The following is a 24,416-nucleotide window of genomic DNA, read 5'->3' as shown; positions in this document are numbered from 1 at the left end:
ATATAATTTCTCATGTCTATATGTCACTATTTTAACATTTAAAGTAGCAGAAATTGAATAATTATTATATGACTGCTACTTTAAATAATCTTTCTCAAGATAAATTATATTTTAATGCCTTTCACTCCACCAATGTGAGAACAGATGCATTAATCATCTCAAGCCACAATGATCCAAGTCTGAAACGGATTATAGCAGCCTTAAGAGGACTAAGAAACTGGGTAAGAAAAAGAAGCACTTAAGAATGAAACAAAACTTTGAGCAGTGCTCAGGCAGGCTCAGTACAGCTGCCCGAACTGGAACTTGAGGCGAAGAGAAGGGCCACAGCTGGGGAGCACCTTGTTTTTGCCTCATCAACCCAGGGGTGCTTCTGGAAGCACCAAGACCTGAATCCGTATAAATAATGAGAAGCACCGAGACCGAGTCCCTATAAATACCCTGTCATACCCAGCTTCAGCTGCCACTAGCAAGGAAACCACAGTGAATTTAAGCAGGTACTTGCAGACTCCAAGTGCAGACGAAAGGCAAATTTGCACACACACACCCCTGCACTCCAGGTCCTCCAAGTAAACACCCAGAATTCAAAGAAATGCATTGTGCTTATTTCACCTCCTTAAAATTTCTCAGGTTTAAAAAGTAAAATAGATTCAACTCCCCAAACACACATTCAGGCAGTTTACAGATGTTAGAAGCAAAAAGGGTGAGAGAGAAAAAGAAGAAAGAGAAAGAAAAATGTATTTTCTAGGGTTCGTAAAGATAGTTTGCAAGGTGCCATGTGGTTCGCTCTGGCCACTGAAGTCCTAGTTTTTCCACAAAGCATACGTGACACAAGTGCCTTGCTGTAGTACGTTGCCACTGTAAATGTTTTGACAGCATTCAGGAGACAAATGAAGGTTCGTGCTTCACGAGCCACGCGTCCATGAGCGCTCAGCAGAGGTGACAGGGCAGCAGGTGGCCCGCTGCCTAGCAGGACGGGGCTGCCAGCCACCCCGTTTGTTAAACACGGCCACTGGCAAGCAGCTGGATACCCACGTTTACATATTTAATGCATGCCAGCCCAGCACAGCAAGATTTCACAGCTCGTCATGAAACACCCGAACTGTACGGCCTTTTATGACAGGGGCAGGCAGACGGAAAATACTGAGGCTGCCACATGCAGCAGCGCTCCCAGCGAGGACTGCGGGGCCTCCCCTTCCGCCAGTAAATATTTTGTCTACTGCCAAGCAAGGGCCCCAGCCAAAAGAAGGTCGAGGGAGCACATAACACAGCCCCAGGCACAGAAGTGCTCCCCAGCAGCAGCGCTCCTCGCCCTGCCTCAGCCGCCATGGTGGCCGCCCAAAGGGGAGGCCGCTTCCTGCGGCAGGATTCCCCCTCCCTCCTTCACACAGGTTCGTTTTCAGCACAAACTGCATCTGCCTCGGCATCAAACACTACAGGCGTTAACCGGTTGTGGTGGTTTGGATGCTAATAAGGAATTCAATTTCCTCACGCTTGTTCCTTCTCTGAACTGAAACCAGGGGGAGGTTGTGGTAGCCTGGAACTACCAGAGCCGATGGATTGCAGCCCTAGAAAGGCTGTGATCAGACTCACCCTTTAAAACTATAAAGAGGTCAGGAAATGAGCACTGTTCTCACAATATTCCCGTGCCACATTCTAGCATCAAAAAGAGAAGTACTTCCCCTCACGTCCCTCAGTCCAACAAAGCCTGCCTGGTCACAGCTCAGCCACACAGACACCTCGGATAGACTGGACAGGTCGCACAGTTAACAACAAGCTACTTGTTGTGAAATGCACAAGTCAGTCAAAATCACCATTCTCAATTTCCCATGAAAGGAAGAAGTTTCTTCATAAAATGAAATAATCAAAAATGTTTGATTCCAGAAAGTGAAAATATTTCAATTGGAATAATTTAATGAAACTACCAAGTCAAAATGAGATACAGTAGCCATACCAGAAGACAAATGGTGCATTTTTTCCGTTAAAAATCTCATTAACAAACAGAATCTGTTAGCAAACAGCACAAACCAGCTTAATTAAAAGCCACATCCAGCTCTCAAGACAAGAACACGGCCCACCATGCAAGAAGTGATATGCTGTCTGTGCAATAAACCACTGTGCAAAACAAAACTAGGCAGAAACCATGAAGACACATCGTGATGAAGTAATTACAAAGCCATCCAACTAGAAGAAAAACAAGCCCAAATAATAATTTTTCAAGTACTTATGAAGATGTCAGTATGTTTATAAAACAAGGATACTACACAAATTGATCCCTGACACCAGAAAGTAATAAAAAAGAAGAAACAAGACAGACATTAAGAAGTGTTTACAGAAGAACAGCAAGCCCACCCCAAATTAGAATTGATTGCTGGGCATTGAAAAGTTTGTTTCACGTAGCGGAAAGCTGGCTTCCACAACAAAGCAACACGCAAATACAGATAAGAGAGCTTGCAATTAACCAAGTGCCAAATGCATCTGGGACAAGAGATGATCTGTTTTATCTGATGTTCAAGTCAGTGTGCAACTACAATGCCAAAGAGATTCTTAATCACAGCATCCCAAAATAACAGACCCTCAAAGATCGGTGTCCTGTTCATTGTGCAAGGTCTCTGCAACATGTCAGTGCATATGTACACAAAATTGAACAAGGAAGAAACATCGGCTTAGGTTAATGTACTGATGATTAAAAATGTTACCAGATGAGAAAAAAAAATAAAAGTGAGGAAATGACCAGCGGTTTCATCACAGCAATTTGTGAAGGTTTCATAATGTTTAGGACTCTTCATTCCACAAATGTACCTCTCAAATGTTCTCTTAATCTAAAAGTACACTACTGAAGATTACAGATGGAAAAGCACAGAATAGTACTTGAACGACTCTTGGAATGGAGAACTAAATAGGTGTTTAGAAGTGAAAGTTCAATACTGTTTTAAAAGAAGTAACCAAAGGTTTCAGCAGATACAAACTCATGTGCACTGGTGAGATCACCTCACCACAAAGATTTCCAGAATACGCTCTTACAAAGCTTTCACTGAAACACCACTCCTCAAACTGAAAAAGAAATCCTGGCAATTATTAACAGTTCCATGAACGTGTTTACAGGCAGAAAACAGTAGAGACACAATTGGCCACAAAATGTTGGAAGGCATATTACAGAATTCCTCATGGAAAATACTGTCTGCGCTTCAGAGAATAATCATGAAATTGCAGAAGTATTCAGTAGATGTGAAACACAGGCTGGATGAAGAACAAAATCTTCCTAGAGTAGAGAGTTTTCATCTATGAACAGCAAAAACAGAGCTGCAGGAAGCAATATTTGCAGCAAACATGGCTCAAGTCAGATCCATTTCCAAAAACAAACAAATGAAATGAAGAAAAAAATAATTTCAAATGAGAAGCAGAACGTGGTAATTTTACAAGACTTTGAGAGAGTAATTCCAAGTGAAAGGCTCTGAAAGCCTCCAACATGACTCTCTGTCACCTTACACAAGGTGTGCAGAAAAACCATGGCATAAAGCTGCAACAGAAGCATGCTCTACACAACCGGCACAACCAAGAACCACTATGCAGCAGGAGGCTACACGTCCAAATATAAACACACGTGACTGTTGGTAATTTTGCAAATGATGCTACATGTCTATTTTGACCATTCGCTGCTGCTTGGGCTAAGGAGGGCGATTTGAACAGGAAGCTGAACGCCAGCACACCAGTGCCACAGGAAATTCCCAATTATCCTTCATTCAAGAATAGCTCTGTGGAGCACTACTCACATTTTCTTCAACTGAGCTGTCACACAATGTCCAAGTAAATAGCACTGTAACTTGAAACAGGTTATTTAACTGTATTCCCAGGCACAAACACAATCTGCCTCCAAGAGCAGGAGACAGTTCACTACATGCAGCTCACCAGGGCTCCAGCGTACACAAAGCTGTTGAGATGTTTTGTTTGCCTTTGGACTTATTTCACTTGGAGAGTGCCTGGGCTGAGAGGTAATTTCTGTAGCTGGAGTTAGTAATTGGCTTTATCATTACCACCTGTTCGTTGTATTGTCAGCTGGGACTCTCAGAACCCAAACATGGCCATCTTCCAGATGCAAAAGCATTGGGGTTAATTTAAAACTACAATTATAGTGGGATGCTCCACAGTGATATTTCACTGGACACAAGCATTTAAAGTTTGTTTATATTCAAAGCTATGAACAAGAGATTTACAGCATCTGTGTCTCATAAGAGCAATGACTGTAACTGCAGCTCTTAAAGCACAATTCAAAATCCAGCCCAAGGAGACCTTATTGTCATTCAGATTCTGCCAAACACTGGCTTTAAAACACAGTTAAAAATTAATGTGATAGCAATAAAAAAGCATGGAGTTTAAACTGAAATTAGTCTTAGTGGACTAGTTTTAATTAATTTATAATTTGCAAAAAATGTTTTTTCTTGCCAATTCTCTAGTTTGGAGGTATGCGATCAAAAGAACTTGATTCTCCACAAAAAGGAAAATGAGAAAACAATTTATATAGATTACTATCAAACAAAAGTCAAAGTTTTTTAAAAATTGGCTTTACTTCAAAATTCTTTACCATCACTTTATGTGAAAGTAAGTGGAAGAGAAAAAAAATTACTTTGGAGGAAGCAAAGGGAGAGACTTTATTCTTTGTTCTTGTCATTTCCTTCCCCAGGTGGTCACTATGGGTCTTCTCTCTCAGTGCCATTCCAGTTAAACCCTGCAGCATGTAGGTGAGGGCAGAAACAGCCATCTCTTTCTCGGTCATAGTTCAATTAATTGACGAGTTTTGCAGAGCTAAATCCTCCTGATATGACACACACACAGTAGCTGAGCAAGTCCTGCTGCAGGAGAGGTTACTCAGTACAGAGCGGAGGACCTCACCATGCGGATACAGAGATACATTAACCACTGCTGCTTACCAGTGCCAGCAATCTGCCATCCTCCTTCATAGCCAGAAAGCGATTTGCACTTACACCTTTGATCGACACCACTCCTCTTTCTTCTGCTTGAAGTTGCAGTTTGACTGTGAACAAAAAAAAAAGGACAAAGTAAATTTTCATGTCCATGGTGATATTTCAGCACTTGACAGTGAAGCTTACTACTTCAAGTCTAAAACCAGAGCAAGCCCAAGGTAGCACGCTATCCTGCAGCAAGGGTAGCAAACCATCTAGGTCTAGATTTCTGATCCCATTTTCTCAGAAAAAAAAAAAAAAAGCCTATTACAAAGTAAGTATCTATTGTCAAGTTGGCAACAGTAAGTTATTCTCCTATAATGCATTTGATAGAAAAGCAATTAAGAAAACCCCCACAAATTTCCTTAAAGGACCTCTTATGGCACCATTAACTGCTTATAGACGGGAACTTTTCATGTTACTTTTCTTAGGGAGATATTTCTCAGTGTTTATAGAACAGGAGCAGAGATGGGATGCTGTATGGAGGTCTGTATGGCCGGACTGTCAGTGCGCACAGGCACAAGTCTGTATGTGCTGTGATTGAGGCTTAGAAAAGTGTCAATTAGGTTACACTACGACATCCAACGGGTGGTTTGGTAAGAAAACAAAGAACTGCAGATGTAAATGAGGACAGCAAGGACACAATAGTTGGTGTTACACCAATTAGGAACATGAAAAGTGGACGCATTTAAATCAGTTATTTAAAAAAAAAACTCTGACCAGCCATTTCTTGAGAATCTGTAGGATGATACCACATAGCTTTTAGCCTACAAATCAGAACAAAATTTGCACTGATTTTTCTAGTCACGAGGCAAATCCAGTAGTTGAGATTAACACATACAGACTTTCCCCTTGCCTGTTTCAAGCTGTGACAATAAGCTTTCTTCCTTCCTTTTTCTTCCCTGACTGCTCCCATCACTGCACACCAGGCACACCAAGCCTGCCAGTGGCCAGCAGAGCTGAACGCCAGCCAGAAGTTGCATGCACACTGATTGCATTTCTGCCTTGCTTCGACACATGTCTGTGACCGTGGTGCTCCAAGTCCAGGTTTTCCAAACATTAGCTACACAGGCCTGAGAATACGACAATACCAGAAACTACACTGAGTACCCCAGAAGCAAACACGAAGCATCTTCTACGTGCCTCAGGTATTTGAGGCTCAAAAGCAGTCAAACGGCTGTGCCAGAGCTTCCATTTTTCTGGGGAATGAGCGGAGGGAAAGGAAGCGATGGGCACATTGTCCTAAACCTCGCAGGAGGTACCGCTCTATTCCAACCATTTCAGAACATCTTCCGCTGAAAAACCTAACTTTGATTATTTAAAACATCTCTTGAAAAGGGGAAGAGGCGCACACAGCAACTGCAGCAGGCGCTCTGAGTTCTTGCAGCTTTACATGTGGTCCACCCCTTTATCCCCCTGCCCTCAAAGGAAAAACAAGCCTGTTCCCCGCAGCTCCGGTCCATCGAGATGGCTTGTACAAGCAGTATGATTCAATCTGCTTTCTCCTAAAAACAAACATTTCAGTAACAGTAGAGCACAACTGGGTTTCCCAAACTCCCCAGCTTTCCCTCTGTTCTGGACAGCCACTACCTTCCAGCCCATACTGGAGCCCCAAATCCTCCTAACACCTATAAGCCCTCCCAGATAAATACAATTCCTCTGCACAAAGCTGTGCTTTCATCCACACGCACTGAACAGGCATTTTTAGGAACAGCAGTACTCCCATAGCAGGAAGCAAGCTCGCTGCAACACAGGCAGCCGAAATGAGGAATAGCTGAGGAACAGCTTCTCACCTTCCTGGGGCAGGAAAAGAGAAAGGGCACTGCTGCCAAAGAAGTGCCACAGCTAATGAAAGCAGCAGCAGGGTGTTGCAAGCGGGTGCTGGCTGCGGCCCCATCAGGTGTCAGAGCGAAGGATGTGACTCAGCTGCAGGGAGGCTGGCGGCGTTTCCAAACCGCCAGGATTGCAACTTATTCATTCCTCCGTTTTCATCCCAGAAATTATTTTTGGAATTAGCGTTAATGCTAATAATATAAAAGGAATTATATTTGAAGATGCAATGCAGAGATCTGACCACGATAAAAGCCCAGAGGGAGGAAATGACAGCGATGCTCCGTCCCCTCGGAAGCACTCAGCCACAGCCTTGCATCAGCCCGGGCTTGCTGCCGAGAGCCTGCAGCCCCTGCGGGCCTGCTCTGCATGGCAAGGTGGTTTTTGTGGCTCAGCGGGGCAATTCGGGTGGGCAGCATGGGTACATGAGCTTCATTTGCCCACCTGCTGTCAGGGAGGGTCACTGGTTCTCCTGCGTGAAGATGCACTGTTACAAAGCCTCACCTTTCCAGCTAGCAGAATAGATGCTTGAAACGATGGTAAATTTTGGAGTGGAAGCACCCCTGGAGAGTCAGAGGGAGGCTGCTGCTTATTTGACTTTTTAGTCTGAGGGGAGATATTTTATGCAGTCCAAGTGGAAGACTTCTTGTTTAATTTCTGCTCCTCCAAAAGACAGGACAGGAGCAATCCCAACAGGAAGAATACCAGAAGATGAAACCTCCCAGGTAACTGCTGCACCCCCTTTGTCAAGCTTTGTCATTATTCCATCTGATCTTCCTGTAGGTACAGGCAGACATAGGAGTTTCTAGTAAGCCCATTACTTTTTATACAAAACTGAAGCCACATGAACACAAACGCTGCACTATAAAGAAGATGAAATGGTCTCTTCAGAGTTGCGTGCCTGCTGCCATTTTATGCAAGAAAAAACAAAACATCAATAACACTAATAGCACTTCCAGGGAACTGCAGTGATAAAAAGGTGGTTGAAATGTTTCATTTCACCCCAGAATGCCAAATCCAACACACAGCTCCCCCTGTGCCACTAGGCCCAGATCAGATTTGGGAACAGCTTCAGGAGCCGTCAGCACAGCTCCCGGCCTGCCGGGGAGCCAGAAGGTGGAGAAGTGCTCGGGGCAGGGACCGGGGGAATGGACTTTGCCATGTGCCCGAGCACACAGCTTTCACCGCAGGCTTAACGAGAAACAGCTGTGTGAAATATCTGGAAGGCAGCATTAATTACTGGAGCACGGCTGTATTGCTCTTCGTGACTTTCTCTTGACAAAAAGAAAAGAAAAAAAAAAAAAGCTCAGTAACTCCTACAATTTCGTACTGGGCCAGAAGTTCACATTCTGTAAAAACAAACATTTTAAAAGTTTGCAAGGTCTGTAAAAATATTTGCGTAGCTCAGAGAAGCAAAAAGAGTTCCTCTTAAAAAAAAATAAATCCCGTAGAGTCAGAAATGCACTGCAATGCTCACTAAATGCCCCAAAACCCAAACCAGTTTCTCTGGATTTCCTATTCCAACTTGAAAAACACACTAATAAGCTGAGCCAAAGTAATACCTTAAGTCTTCCAGGTTTCCGCGTTATTTTAAGGATTTATTAACGCAGCAGTGCTATGTTGATCTGGAGAAGCCAAGACATAATACACGTTTGCTAAAGAAACACATTTTGACCACGGAATCAGCCCCAGAAGCAACTCTTTTAGGTTTAGCCGAATGCAACTTAGCACAGCGTAACGCTTGATGCTGATGGTCTGTGCCTCTTGCAGCCCTAAGGTCACCAGCAGCAATGGTTCAGACACGAGCCTTCATTTTAGACCTGGCCATAATGTTTGTCTTCAGCATACTTGAAGACATACCCCTCCTGCACAGCACCACGTACCTCACGGCTCACACCCGCAGCATGCCCTTTAGTGTGCGACGAACACTTCCCCTATCTTTGGGAAGATACAAAAAGGGTTAGAAAACATGAATGGGAGAAGGATGAAGTTGAAGCACCAAACTGTAATAGATGAATCTGAAACCTTCTCCTGCCACAGCCTCGTTAAACTTGAAGTCAAGACTATAAAAGTGTCCTCAATAAAACTCTCCTCTGAGCAGTTTCGCTGTTCCTGTGTTTAGCATCACCACAGCACTTTTACCTACGGAGATGAGCTGGTTAACAAAGTGCCAGGCGTGGATATAACAACGCAGTTCATAATACCGCAGCGAGGATGCTCCCAGAAGACGAGATGGCAAGCCCAGAAGAAACTGCGGTACTGCCCTCTGATAAACCAAACTGATAAAAGCACAAACAAACAAATAAAGCCTTGACATTGTTCAGCAGAAAGGTAACTAGCCACAGAAAGACAAAATTAAAGTAATTGATAGATATGTATTGCCTTTGGGACAGCCTGCATTAAACATGTCCTTCACCAGAAAGTTGTTTCTTATGGAAATGCCTGGCCCCAAGCAAGCAATGTTGATAAGACTTTCCAACGGCAGGGAAAAGAACTGTAAGGAGGTACATGATGAACAAATCTCTCCTTGCTCACCCTACAGGTGACATCAGGAGATCCCTTCACCCTGCTCTCAGAGCCACGTTTTCCAATTCCCGTGTGCCAAAGGAAGCCCAGAGGCAGGGTGCCACAAGCTGGCCACAGCCCTTCTGCAGTTACCTCACCCAGACAGCAGCGGCACTGCCAAGCCCCTGCAAGACCTTACAGCTTCAGTGCTCAACACAGGAGAGCGGGCAAAGGAGATTTTTCTAGTTATGGGTCCAGAGATCTTTTTTTTTTTTTTTTTTCCCAGTCATTCCGTTACCATGAATTTCTCTCCAGGTTTGCAAAAGGATTCCCATACAAAAATAAAACAATCAGTCTGTCACCCTCGGGAGCTGCAAAGTGCTTTCCACAGGCAGACTGCACCCAAATCCTGTCTCCAGCTGCCGTGGTGCATCCCATTTGCAAAGCAGGGGAATTCTGCACCTTATTGGCACCTGAGCCTGAGCTCTCCCAGGGGGATCCACAGCAACCTCCACATCTCGATGCAGCAGTCAAATGGAGAACTTAGGAGGGTGCTGTGGAAATGGTTGAAAAGGTAGGCAAACCATAGCTGAGCCAAAACACAGGAATTCTAGGTCCTATGAAAATTTTGACCATGTTCATTTTTGACAGGACATTTTTTCAGGAGGTCTGACTGGGAAAAAGGAGCCCTAATCCAGCACCCAGCTGTCTGACATGCGCATCCGAGCTACCACTAAGGGCTTAGCGCAGCCCTCTGGAGCTGTACGGGTAACCTCAGAGCTGCCAGCACTGATTTTGATTTAGTTATGTGACTCCTTGCTCACGCTGCTATCTGATCTCTATACAGCAGATTATGTAAGCAGCCATGAACAAGGAGAACACATCACTCTGCATGTGGCTTGAGCGCATTGCACAAGTATTAAAACAGGACAGAGGTGGGACACGGTCTTCTCACAACATGCAGAGGCTGCGTTAACAATATGGATACACTGATGGATACATACACAAATGATTATACAAGAAAAAGAAACGGTGTTGGTGTTTTTTGTTTTGTTTGTTTTGTTTTTGTTTTGGCCAGCCTCCTTTCCATTACCACAGGAAATGTTCAGGTGCACTCTTCAACTACTGACACTCAGGCAAAGCGATTCTCACTGGCATCTGAAAGATGTGAAAGGCAGAAGGACTTAGTGGCCTTTTTCTTTTTAATTCTAAGGCAATCCAAAGAGACCAAACCTCTTCAAGGCCACTCCCTGATGTGCATCTTCACCAAGGTCAAGAATTTCCCTCCCCCAGGATCAGGCCCGGATCCCCCGGTAAGTTCTGTGTTCCTGCCCTGTGACCAGCACAGGCTCCTGCACACATTCGTGTCATTAGCAGACCATGGACAAAAGATTACCATTACACCTAGGTGACCCAGGATGCATGGTCAGGGCACATTGACAAGTTGCAGGTTAAACTGGCCAGCGGTTGTATCTGGGCATTTACTTCACAATTACAAGAAGCTTTTCTAGGAATACAAAAGCTGAGAAGTGGCATTCAGTAGCCCTGTGGTTGGCAGGGCTTCCATCACATCTCTGCACTAACTGCACCTTCCCCACACTTGCTTAAAGAGCTCAGACAGAAGTTCAATTCAGTTCTGCGTACTCCAGTAATGAGCTGTATGGCCAAGCAGCACCACACAGGCAGGAAAGATGCTTGCAGATGTGGAGAATGCAGCAGCTGTGTATATTTTCCAAAAGGTCTTTTATTGCCCTGAGTGCCAGAAGTGAAATGTTACGTGTAGGATGAAAGCTCTTAAGTCCTTTTACGGGACTTCTCCTTCTCCCAACCCCGCAAAGGTTCTGTAATGGCCCAGACCAGATAATACTGCACTGACCTAAACTATCCCAAATGGTCTCATTACTCTGCATCATGAAGGGTTCATCCAAAACACTCCTTGAAAATCTGTTTCTTTAGAAGGTCTTGGCAGAATCTAGCAACCTAATAGTTCAGAAGGAGTGAGCAGCCCATTCTGGAAGCCACTCGCTGCTGAGCTAGTGCCACCTTTCTCACACACTCCCAGTCAGACGTGTGCTGGCACCCCGAGCTCCTTGCCTGGGGCACTCGCTGGGCCCCACAACACGTGCTGTTGTTTTGCTGAGAGCAGCTGCGCTGCACGGGATAGCACAAAGGAAGAGGGAAAGCAAAGGTCACACTGGGAAAGAAAGGAACAGACAAATGTTAGGGAAAAAAAAAAAAAAAGAGAGATGTAAAGAGCAGACAGCAATGAGAAGGGGCAGGGTAGGCATGCAGTACTGAGGGTGCAGTACTGCAGCTCGAGGCAAGGCCCTGCACCTCAAGGGAGTGGGATTTGAGATGTGTTAGCCACAGGGATTCGTAACATCTCCTTTTTCCTAGGGCTTCACAAGGAAATGGGAAATCTGCCTACTACATCAGGGTAGCCCTAAAATAAATATATGCCTGAAGCTCCTGGCTTTGGATACACTCACACAGCAAACTGAGGTGTGATTAAAGCCTAAGCTACTCCTGCACTGCAATCAACCTAGAAGAGATCACTGCAGACTTCAATGCAGGCACACCCATGGCCTCGCAGAACCACACCAAACACAGGTCCGACAGGCCCTCTCTCACAGAAACTGCCTTCTTTAACACAGGAGGAGAGAGAAGGTCTTTTCATGACTACCCCACTACTAGCTCCCCGGGAGAACACGATGGGAAGAACAACGCTTCACCAAAGGGCAGCTGGGCCCCAAAACAACGGCCAGCTAATGCTCCAAGAGCTTACGTGCACGTAGTGAACACCTCGAGAGCAAACGCACTGCTCAGATGCGGCAAGTAACAGAGCAGCTCGGGGACCGTGGAAAAAGAGGAGGAATCCAACACTAGCACAGCCCCGTTTTCACTAGCATACAGCTGCTTTGTTTGAACTGCAAAGGTCATGAGCCAAACACCTCACTCTCAGTTTACAAGAAGGGAGAGTTTCTGTACCCCCCGAAAAGCCCCAGGCTGCACGTCCCTGGATCAATTACTAGCGTTACTGCAGCCTCTGCTGCTACGGAAAAGCTAAATCCAAGCCAAAGGCTCAGGGCCCATCTCCAACATATTTGCAGAGGCCCTGTAAGGAAAACCCTTCCACGAGGCCCCCGAACGGCACCGCCGTGGTGAAGCTGTTGCGCCAGCCCCACGCCGGTTGTCCTCCTGCAGCTCAGCAAGGAGCAGAGCAGCGACGATTCTGCTGCCTCGCTGCTGTGGCCGTGGCTCACCTTTGGAGGGAATCAATATCAGAAATGCAAAGAAGTTCAGAAAACAAGGAGCAAAATAGCAAGGAATGACGTGTTGCTAAATGCAACGCCCTCCTGTGTACTCCGTGGCAGAAGCTGCCGATGCCTTCATGCTCAGTGCAGCTTCTATCCCCGGCCAGGTGTTCAAGCGAGGTGCAGTCAGGCGTGCTTGCTCCACACCTAATGTCCTAAACCCTCCCAATGCCACGGGCTGGTTCATCAAAGACGCGTGTACACGCACACAGATTAGTGCCCCCACTTTGGCATTTCCAGGGCCAGGCAAAACTGCCCTGTGGGCCAGATCCAAACCTCAGCCCACGCGCCGGTGATGCCCACTGAACCTCATTTCTAGGAATTAGAAACATCTTTGGCTGCATTTCTCCCACATATAGTCTACAACTCTTTGTGACGTGCCTTTCTCACAGGCATATTAATGCCTTCCGCTGGCTGACAGGCTTTGCATACAAGGCATCTCCAGTCCGGAGACTGCAAACGTGAAAGCAATTCTCTGCTCGCTCTCATGGGCTAGTTGTAAAACAACCCTGCCACAGGCAGAGCTGCTGGAGCAAACGCCGCCTAAACCCTTGAACACGTGCACAGGGCAGACAGGAGAAACACACGTAAACAGCAAGCGAGCCTCGGCAGAAGAGGTGGTCTTTTCAAAAACAAAAACCACAGAACAGCCACCAAAAAAACTCGAGCAAACGAAGTGTCACAGTGAGAAACAGTGAGTCACGCTCCCGTACAAAGGCACATTTCTTTGCTTTCGCATGACAGCATCCCAAGTGTATCTTTTTCCTTTTTGCCAGCCAGAGGCATAAAACCACTTGCAGACAGACCTAAGGTCTTTAAAATGTAAACATCCACAACAAAAATATACACTCCTGAACTATGAGCACTTTGAAAAGTTCCGGTTACACTTAAGAGTAAATCCAAGGCTTTAAACAGAATAACAACTTGTGGAACCAGGTATCAAGCCGCTAAACCAGCCTGCCACACAATGCGGGCATTCACAGGCCTTAGGAGCTTTAATCAAAACATTAAAAATACTGAACACAATTAAAATTATTTCCCTATTCAGGTTCTCCATCTATTTTCATTTATATCCCACCTCCGATTCCCACAGATGCCCAACTCCACCTAACACACACCTATCACATGGGAAGCCTCCTCAGGAACCACTGATTACCAAACGCGCAGCATCCCCAAACGCTCCCTACAAACATCGTGTAACAGATGGTAAAGTCATCCTGTAGAAAAATAATTTCAGAATCATGTAACACTTCTGGAGTTCCCATGTGCTGCTTACAAAATACAACTCGAGTGTTTTGTGCTGCTGAGTCAAGTAAACAGCGATCGCTTGGCATTACGTAAGGATTTCAAGTGCCAGCACTGCGAATGCACCATCTTATAAAGGACTTCTAAATACCTTGCTGGCACTGTTTGCAGTCTCCTTGTCGCTGCAGATGAACCCAGTGCACCGCTTCAAGTCAGGAGGGCAAAACTAAGCAGAAAAAATTACCTGCTTTACCAAAGAACCATTACTGGGTACTGGTAATAAAGCCCCATCTCTAAGTATCAACAGCCTTACCCCAAATACTTGATGGAGAACAAATGTTTTAGGGTTTCATTATCAAACCCATGAATGCGTACACATGTTTTTTAAGACTTTTCCTGAAGGACCTGTTTTAACAAGAATAAGGTAATTCTTCACGTTTCTTTAAATCGCTTTGTATTAATGTAGCATTCACAAAAGTAAATGCTAAAATAACCACTTTCAGTTGTTCAGCTTTGAAACAAAGCTGCTGTAACAGTCTAGCTCACATAACATCACTGAGTCATGTCAGAAGATGCACATGGAATTGGTAGAATTTAAGCTCTTTATGTCTATTGTGTGTTCACTAACGTCATGAGAGCTATGAACTGCTTTTCACGCAGCAAAATAAACACACATAAAAGCAGGGACAAAATGAGGCGAGGCAAAGAACATCACTCGGAAAACAGAGAAGGTAAAACATAGCCATTTTAAAAGGTATTTTTCAGTGCTCCTATACTCAAACAGTAAGTATTCAGTAGCACACAGCGTTTTAGGGATGTCAGAGCAGTGGACAACTGATTCTGATTCAGATGAGATGAAAGGAAAAGGCTGCCACAGCAGCAGCAGGAGATTATCACCTCATAGATATAATAAGCTTCAAGTGTTACAGATGGAAAGGAAAAGCTGGATTTCAAAAATGCCAAGAAGAATCATCAGCTGGATCTCAGGAGAGTCTGAAACACAGTGGTGAAAGAGGAACTGTGTCATGCATCCAGGGTGCCAGGGACACAGCACAGCTGAAGGGAGGAGGAAGAAATAACAAGCTGATAGATAAGGAGCTGAGAAGTTGCCCTTTGGAGCTATTTGCTCTGAATCCGGACAAAAAGGGTAAGAGACAATTACCATGTTGGGTTTGCACTTCCCCAAGCTTCAGTACCAATGAAAAGATGTTTTATCAGAATCAACTGCTGACTCTTCAATAAATATTTGTGAAAAGTTAAGTAAAAGCAATCAAAATCCACACACATGCACATGGCATTTCACTGGTGCCTGTTCACCTAGTTTGCTGCAAGGACAATGCAAAGACAACGCTGAGCCCAGAGCCTTACTTCATCCTCCATCTATTTTATCCCCTTCCATCAGGCTGTGTATCCACCCTGTGCTGACATTTAAATAACGCACCCTCAGGGGGACAGCACGGGCTGCGCACCATGAGGCCAACGAAGGACAGCGGCTGTCAATCACCGCTGACCCAAAATAACAGCGAAGCAGAGCCTTCACAGAAAGGCCTGACCTTGCTTTTGAACGCAGTGCAATGATCTGGGTTTTGTATGAAACCAAATTCCCCAACGCCAAAAACTAAAACACATGCTGCACTTTCAGATTTTCCTGCAGGCATTTGGGTAACAATAAATAATTAGGATTATTACTAATAGTAAACACTATCAAATAATTACTATTTAGGTAACATTAAATAATTAGTATTTAGGTAACTTTAATAGTCCCTGATGGTGGCTTGGAGGAGGCAGACAGAGTTCACCACGGGACCGGGCCTGTACTGGGGAGCCAAGAACTTGGGCCTATAGGACCACGTGGAAAGGGATCGTGACATAGTCACTTCCCTGTCTTCCACTTCTTCCAAATAAAAACCCAGTGTGCACTGCTTGTTCTGAACACCTTCATATCATACTGGAAGGGACACAAGCACTGTCCTGACAAGAGAAGAGACTTCACAATCTGCAGCAGGCCTGCCCGGCTCCCTGCTGCTTCAGCCAGCCCACTACCAGTACCGTGTGGGTTTCAGTCTGTTTGCTGGTTTAAATCTCCACACTGTTCCTGACTTCACTGCAAAAAGCAAGCCCTCAATGTATCTCTTCAGCTTTTGTGAATCTTCTAGGCCCAGCCTTTTTTTCCTCAAATTTCCCAAATAAACTGCATTTCTGTCAGTAAAACGTCCATACGGATCCTGTAAACACTTGTAAAACCATGAAGTGAATCCTTCGCATATACATATTGAGAGGCAAGGCCAGATGCATGTTTAGCTCTTCATCCACTTGCTCCATTCAAGTTAGTGACTGCCAATGGACTGAATCCACATGCTGTTTCCCAGAAACTGCTCTGCCTGACACGTCTGCACAGCAGGATACCCTAACAGACCTACCAACACAGATGACAGCCTCTCCCCATACATCTTCTATATGACCCTTGCTGCCTGCTTCTTTACACTAAAGTACGCTTACGTTTTTGTATCCCTCTCAGTTGTTGATACCCATAGATATCAACAGGACTGTCCTAGGGAAGCATTGCACAAAACTACTCTACAGGTGCGAAATCTACATCCAGAAATTTCAGTCAGTCCTGCTCTTCCCAGAGCTGTGTGCCTGTGCAAACGATCACTGTAAAACAGTCCTAAAATGACTATTCTAACCTGAAATGTAATAGAGGTGCAACCTCTGGCCTGCTGGTGAACTCTGTGCTAGAAGTGGTGCCGAAAGCTGAAGTTGAGCGGGGGGAAAGGGAAGAGACCACCCCTTTTAGCAGCAGAGACTCCGTAGGCCAGCTGAAGTATCTAGCCAGAGGACCTCCTGGTCAGTCAGCACTGACAGAGTAACAGGTGACGTCCAAATACAACACTGAGGAAGGAAAAAAAAAAAGATTTTTAAAAAAAAAGCAAAAAGGGAAAATTTGAAATACCCAAGAGACTTGAGTACTTACTCCCTAGTATCCAGAGTCACCAAGAAAAGACAGAGTCTGACAAAAAAAATGGTGCCAGTCTCAAGAGGTGGTACCGACATTTCCCCCAACAAGGCATACCACACAACAGCCAAGATGCTGTGCCGCCTGCTTCCAGAGCCTCACCTATTTTGCCAGTACATTTAGAGCATTAAGGACACCCTTTATCAGGAAAAATAACTGCAGGGCTACACCACACACAGAATGGCAAGAGGACTTGTATAAATAAAACACACTGGTGCAAAAAGTTTTCCAAGTGGGCGCGGAGCATTGTGGGCACCAGGCTGGTCAGCTGGAGAGCAGAAAGGAAAGATCCGAGAAACAGACTGCAGATATTTCAAGCTGTACTGCAGCTGATAGCTCTCCTTGCTTTTACACAATACACCACCACGCAGCACTTTATAGCCAGGAGCATCAGGATTTTGTGACTTTCACATTCCAGCTGGAATCCCAATGACAACTGTTTTATGAAACTTGCTTAAGTCTCATCACAAAAGGTAAGCTACAAGCTCTGTAACACAGGAACATGATCACCCAACATCATATTGTTATTGCAAATGACTTCAGAGTCTAGTTCCTAATTTGCCCTCTCCTACTATCCTTAACATCTTTCCCCTTTGAATGACTCAAGAAATGTGGTTTTGAGCTCTAAAAGTCAAACATGAGTGATAACTTCATACAGGATCACTCAACCAGAAGTGTACCATGGCAGTTTGTGTAAAATGACCTCCACCCAGCTTTGTAGACATCATCTCATTTATACACTCGGACGAGCATATCAGCCTGTAGTCAGAATCTGACCCTACCCTGAATAAACAAAACAAATACATAAGATAATAATCCTGAAATGGCATCAGCACTCCGGACAGTCACCCTTTAGATATTTTTATTGAAGAGTAAGGAGGCAGCAGAAGAGGCAGGCAGGAACTTTAGTTTACCCACATATTGTCACAAAACGCTATTGAAAAAGACAAATAATGAGAGCTACTTTATTTTGAAATGCATCGTCTTAAATGGATACTAATAAGAGTAAAGGTTATTTATTCTCAATCAGAATTGAAATGCAATCCCATTACAGACTTCTGGGCTTCAAAAGTTGTGTCATAAATATTTCAAATATCACTTACTATAAATATCCAAATCAGAGACTTCATGCAACTAACTGATTTTTTAGGAACAGTAACTTGAGCATTGAGGTGTTTTTTTTTTTCCCCAATTGTACTACAGTTATATAGCCCATTTTTTAGTAAGTAACGACACCAAACATGATGCCACCAACAATCAAAAAGCTCCACCATTTCTAGGGTTATACATCAGTAGTACAGCTGATTGCCTCCCAAGTATTTTGAAACAACACACAGCTAGTGATCTGAGAATAATGCTCCCAAGAGTGTTAAAAGAAAGAAGTAATAATCAGAATACAAATTTCATAAATCACGAGTTAGGGATGGATTCATTGATTCGGTTCTAACTGCTTGAACAACTGAAGAAATACCAGAAACTATTTTTCTGGGGAATAAAAATGGAGAAAAAGGGAAAAAATACTAAGCTCAAGGAAAACACTTTCAAAGAAACTGTCTCATTACAAGTTTCACTTCAATGTGTTAGCAGCCTTAAATGTGCTGAAACCACTGGACAATTACTTTTATAAACTGCTTGCCGCAAACCAAGGGAGTTGGGAGTAGCTTACAAAAAAAAGATGTCAGTGAAAAGATGAGAATTTAAAATTAAGATTGAAAAACTCATTAATTAAAGAATAATTAAATGGAATTCTGTCCCCGAAAACAGGGGTGGAGCAGTTCCCTGCCTTTCAGAAAATAAAACAGGTATACATATATGTATTTTGTGAAAACTGCACAAGAAACTGAGGCATTTTTCCAGGCTTTCCCTGGGACTGTTAATTCAACTGCCCAAACCAGTGCTAAATCTCTTCTTGCTCACTCAACTGCCTGTGCACTTGGCACTCCTCTTGCTTTTATTACGGAAGATGAACTTGAACACCTTTTAAAAATCTTTGTCCTTCATGTTTGGCATATATTATCAAAAAAAAAAAAAAAAAAAAGCTTTTAATTTAATTAACCGTTTTTTTTTATTTTTTTCCTCTTCATCTAGTATGCCAAAAGAAATCATATCTATAAAGAATAAAAAAACTACTAAAATACTTGACCTTCTGTAAAACGTTTTTCAACATATCTCCACAAAATGAACTTTTTAGGATCATCTGCACAATTTTGAGCATTTATTAGCCAAATAAAACCATTAGCAGCTTGATCTCATTCGCTTGATGAGCGATTCACAAATATGTATAGCTCTGCTTTATCAAGTTGACAAGCATCCAAAAGTTTTCACCATGCCTTCACCAAATACTATACTTGTGTAGCTGCAGCTTTTGCCAGAAGTCTTAACATACCCACATAAGGGGACCATACAGATAGCTTTTGCAAAAATTTACGTTTCTGTGAGTACCTCCATAATTTGAGTGGATTTTGTAAAAGTCCGACATATTATCTGCATTTGCCATTCATCTACAGCTGTGTAATGGCTACACAAGTTGGACTGTTTTTTCTGTTAACATGAGTATTTTAGTACCTTAAGCACTCCCAATTTGTAAAGCCTGTAAGAATTTTTAAGGGCTAAATCCTGCCCTCTAGTGTACCCATGGACAGCCGTGCCCTGGGAACCTTCCCTGCTCCAACCAGCCTTATCCAACCCAGGCACAAAACAGGTAGGAGACGGACAACTCCCTGCCAGCCTGGGGGCATCTCGCATTTGCCTCACTCCATCTTCAGAGCGCACCCGCTACTCAACCACACAGCTCTGGGGTAGGTAAAAGTTGCCCAATTTTGAGTAAGAGGATTAGCAGATGTGATGACAGATGAGGGAACATCCATCCCATCCCTTGGCAGCACGCTTGCCTCGGTGTGCCCAGACAACGTAGGCAGTCTGTCCCTCATTTAATTATTTTACCTTGCAGTGCCATGGAGAAAACATTATGACAGTATTTTGATGACAAATAAAGTAAGCCAAAGACACACAGGAGACGTACTCCCAACTTTCCTGCATGCAGGCTCTGTGCTACCTCACTCCCTAAAGCCAACTACATCTGAGAGCTGGGAAGAATTTCTGTCTTGACTATGTCGCAAAGCATTAGTGTTTGGCACAACAGCTAAGGGCTGTGCAATAGATCAAAGGTAATGCAAAATCAGTCTGCTTTCAGAGAGACTTGGGTAGAAGCAATGTATTCAGACGCTTAGATTTAGGGCCAGATTTAAAAAAAAAAAAAAAAAAAAAAAAAAAGTCAACTCTCACCTACCAACAGGATTTGGAACAGGATACCCTGTTAATAGTTCTGGCCATGTCCATGGGACACCAAAACAGGAGAGATCTTCTGAGTCCTAAATAACTGAAGCACCTATATAAAACTCAGCATTGGGTACTGAACCATCACACTAAATCACGTAGCTCGTTTTCTTCCATTTGCATGATTTTGCAGTAAGTTTTGTATCTTCCTCACTAAGCTGCTATGCTCTAAAAACATATACTTCAATATATTATGTTAAAAACATTTAGACAGTTTAACCATTTAAATGTTATGATACAAATAACTCATTAACAACTCCTTATGAAAAGAACTTTCTTCAGAATAAATTTTCCTGGGCCAATATTACCCTATTTTACATTTTCTTGACATATTTTTGGAAAGGTAATTAGGCACTAAGCAGAAAAAAAGGTATTTCAGACATATGCAGGGTTGATAAAGCTCACGTTGCTGAATCCCTTCTGAGTGACTGGCCGGAGCCTTGTCATCTCATTAACAAGTGGATGAAAATGGCTCAGGATTCCTTGGATGCCTTGTTTTATACTTGTCATGAAATACAGCAGCTTGAGAAATTATGGAAATATACAAATGCCGACCATTCCTCAGCGAGGGAAACTGAAGGGAAACCAGCTGTGCTATGAGACATTTCATAAAACGTATGGCTAAGCGTTCCTTTCCCATTCCCCTTGCTTTTCCCCGTCACCAGCTCTTTGAGGCAAACACCTCCGGAGAGTTTCTGAAAGCCTTTCCAAGCTGACTGGCTTCTTTGCACTTTTTCCACAATATAAACCAAAAGTTGTTGATCAACAACAAGACACGTTTCTTTGTTTTGCTTTACAAAACAAAACCCTAAGAAAGCGCCTTCTGTTTTCTGTTTGTCTGAAACATACCTCTTTGGGGGAAAAAAACAGAAATCCCTGGGGTGTGTCCAAAGGGGCACTTCGCTGATGTCACTGAGCAGCATGCATCTGATGTGGCAATATCGACCATCGCAGATGTATTGTCCTGCTCTTTCGCTACGTGAATCATATGACTCCTCTCCTCCAGCACACAGGGCACAAACTTCCATTCCTTCATCTCACTGACGACACGATTATGAATAAACCCAAGTGAATGGGGTGAGTGTAAAACAGTCAAAACTCTTGATGCCAAGACATAAAACAGACTATATACTTCGAACAAGCTGTCCTTAGTGCTCGCTGCAGAACGGGGGAGGCAAAAAAGGACACGGATAATGAAAATTTGTTTACAGTATTAGACTTAGGTCTGAAACGTAAAGGGAGAGTCATTGACCTTCTGAAACAAGGGTTCCCTTTAAAAGTCAAAGTGAGGATGTGCTAATCAAATGCTATTTTGTTTAATTAATTTGTAATAGCAGTTACCACAAGAATCTCTCCTAACTGTCCTTTAACTGGTTTTCTAAACCAAGTTCTCGGCACCCAATACATTTCTTTTTTTCAAAATCATCTTATAAAACCTTTTATTTAAACCTAGAAAGCCTTCATGATTTGAGGTGTATATTTTCTTTACTAATTTTTTTTGGAAGTCTTTTCACATTGTCTTAGGTTTACGTCTTCTCTTTGCCATCTGTCATGCCAACGTGACCCGCCAGGAATACCACAAGATTTCACTGGGACTTCCACAGAGCAGCGTTCACCAGATCAGAGTTCAACACTGTACAGATTTGTATTGAATGACGTACTTAAAACCAAGATGCTAGAGATGTGACCCACGTAATGTCGTAGCAACACGCCTCACTGACGCGCCAAGTGCTAATTTCTCTGCTTCTGAGAACTGACTTCTTCCAGGAAAAAAGAAAAAAAAAGTTGTTTTCTGATAGCAAGGAAAGGAGGAGGGCGCGGGACTGTCCCCAGGCAAGTGTCCCTGCACAGCCTGACACCAGGGAAAGGAGCAGCTCATGTGTGGTGGCATTCCTGTGCACACAGGCAATTGTTGGCAGCAAGCCCCACCAGGTGGGAGAAGTGCCCAGCTGTTCTGTGCTCACAAATTGTTCTTTTTAACAAGGCATTTTCTGCAGATGACCAGAAAGTGCAGAGCTGAGGGATACCTGAAAAGCTCCCAGCAGCTGACTGTCTGCAGAGCAGGGCAGAGGCCACATCAGTCATTAATTACTCAGGATTTCCTTTACCTGTTGCCACCATTCACTAAACAGGAAAAAGGGTAGGAAGAGAAAGGGGTTTCAAAAAGAGAGACAGGCATCCAGTGAAAGAGGAAAAAATACTAATCAGCAGGTAACAGTGAAGAAACAGAGAAGAAAAAGGTAGAGATAAAAAATGGGAGTCAGAAAGAAATGACAGGGAAAAATATAGAGGAAACCAGAGAAACTTGAAAGGGAAAGGCATAGGATGGAGTCAGTAAGGTATTACCAACACCAGAAAGACTTTCACACGTAATTCCCTATTAGGAAAGCAGCATGAGAAGGCAGTTCAGAACTCTAGTATCAATAAGGCTAAACAGGAAAAGAAAACACACATTAGAAAGACTCAGGAACAAAAAAACTAGAATTGCTCAGGCAGGACATTAAAAATAAAAGGGGGGGGGCAAGCCTTATGATGAAAAAGGATGATGACAAGATTCAGGGCAGCCTGGCCCAGCTAGGGCAGCACAGAACAGCAGGCAGGGCTACTGGCCTTTTCCACCACAAAAAGCAGAGCATGGCACGAGGTAAGCACCTGGGAGCACTGACAGCACCTGGAGACCTAGCTTCAGTCTTGCGTGGACCCAGGTCATTGGCTTGCTTTGCGTCAGATTTCCAGCAAATTCTCATAGCTACTTCTCGTGGTAAGAAGACCTGTTTTATGAACCAAGCACACTTCTTTCCTGTAAGAATTTCCACATTTCCCAAACACAAGAAGTTAAATCAAGCTGAATATATTACTGGGTGCTTTCCAGCACTTCATCCCGTGCAGTAACCGACTGGTATGTGTGAAGACCAGACACATAAATGGTACATTAATGCCTTGCTTTAGGCACCAACATTGGAAAAGCCCACGTGCAGTAATTTACTGCATTGTTTTGGAAATAGTTATATTTTGTTACTACTCATGCAACATCAAGTAACACTTCCCTCTAAACCACTACCTGAGAAAGACAGAAATGCAAAACACATTGGATGAAATCTGAAAGTTTCCTAGCTTTTCCTAAGAATATTAGTCAGACTGACTACTAACTGACTACTAACTTCCTCTACACGTACTGTTCAATATATATCTTCATCCATCCCATCTTACATAAAACAATTTTACCAAAGAGTCCCAAAGTAGAACAGCCTCAGCCTGAAGCCCAACCTAGCAATACTGCTATTCGGGAACAGTCTGTTGCAATACTTCTTTGGAATTGTACAAAAAGCTTTTTTTTTTTTTTTTTTCCTTTTTTTTTTTTTTTCAGATGCGCAATGTTCTAACTGGAAAGGAATACGAAGAGCCTCAGAAACTTTTGTTGCCTTTTTATCCATCTCCTCACATCATTCCCCTCCTTGTCTCTCGGAGTTTAGCCCCACCTGTGCATCTACTGCTCAGAGGACAGGTTGGAAAAAGACAAAGAGTCTCAGTAAGACATTTCACCTGCTCTTTGGGCCAAGTGCACAGGCAGGTCACGGTGCCCACCCTGTAAAATAATACATTTTCTAAAAGCAGGAGCTGCACCGAGACAATCAACCTGACAACTAAGCAGCAACCCCTTGCACCTGCTTTGAAGCATTTCAAAGACTTAACGTTACATCAGCAAACAAGTCTGTACTGAATGTTTTCAAGGTATCCTGTGGTCTGCAAAAGGCACCTTCCCGGCAGGGACACCCTGCTCCGAGCCTCCTGCCCCCCAGCACCAGGCGGCAGGCACCCGGCCCCGCAGCCCGGGCCCCCCCCGGGCACTCACTGTGCGGGTCGCTCTTCTCGCGGACGCCGTCCACCCTGCCGTCGGGGTTGATGCGGAGGAAGAAGCCGCCGTTCTTGCAGTACAGCCGCTTGGGGTCCTTGAAGTGCCCGGGGGGGAAGGCGCCGCCGCCGCCGTCGTCGGGCAGCGCCGGCAGCGTGGTGATGCTCCCGGCCGCCCCCGCCGCCATGCGCCGGGCCCCGCCGGCTCCCCGCCGGCCCGGCCGGCCTCGGCCCCTGCCGCGCCCGTCCAGCCTCGCCTCGCCGCCCGCCCCGGGAGCTGCGCAACGCCACTGCCGGCCGGCCGGGGCGCCCAGCGAGGCAGGGAGGAGGGCCCGGGCTTCCCCCGGCCTCGGCCCCGGC

General features: G+C 44.3%; 1 protein-coding gene across 1 annotated transcript in view; it reads right to left on the bottom strand.

The window, feature by feature from the left end:
* Positions 1-24,416, bottom strand: part of FGF2 (fibroblast growth factor 2) — a 26,951-nt gene extending 2,535 nt beyond the window's left edge. Inside the window, exons 1-2 of the mRNA XM_084518108.1 lie at positions 24,058-24,416; positions 4,926-5,029 (exon numbers count right to left, since the gene is read on the bottom strand). Coding sequence (XP_084374234.1) covers positions 4,926-5,029; positions 24,058-24,244 — 291 coding nt within the window. The 5' untranslated portion in view covers positions 24,245-24,416. The remainder of the gene's footprint in view (positions 1-4,925; positions 5,030-24,057) is intronic.

Source organism: Aythya ferina (genome assembly GCF_964211825.1).
Source record: "Aythya ferina genome assembly, chromosome: 4".
In the NCBI taxonomy this organism is placed as follows: domain Eukaryota; kingdom Metazoa; phylum Chordata; class Aves; order Anseriformes; family Anatidae; genus Aythya; species Aythya ferina.
Note: the sequence above shows the minus strand (reverse complement) of the source record. Positions and strands in the feature narration are given on the sequence as shown.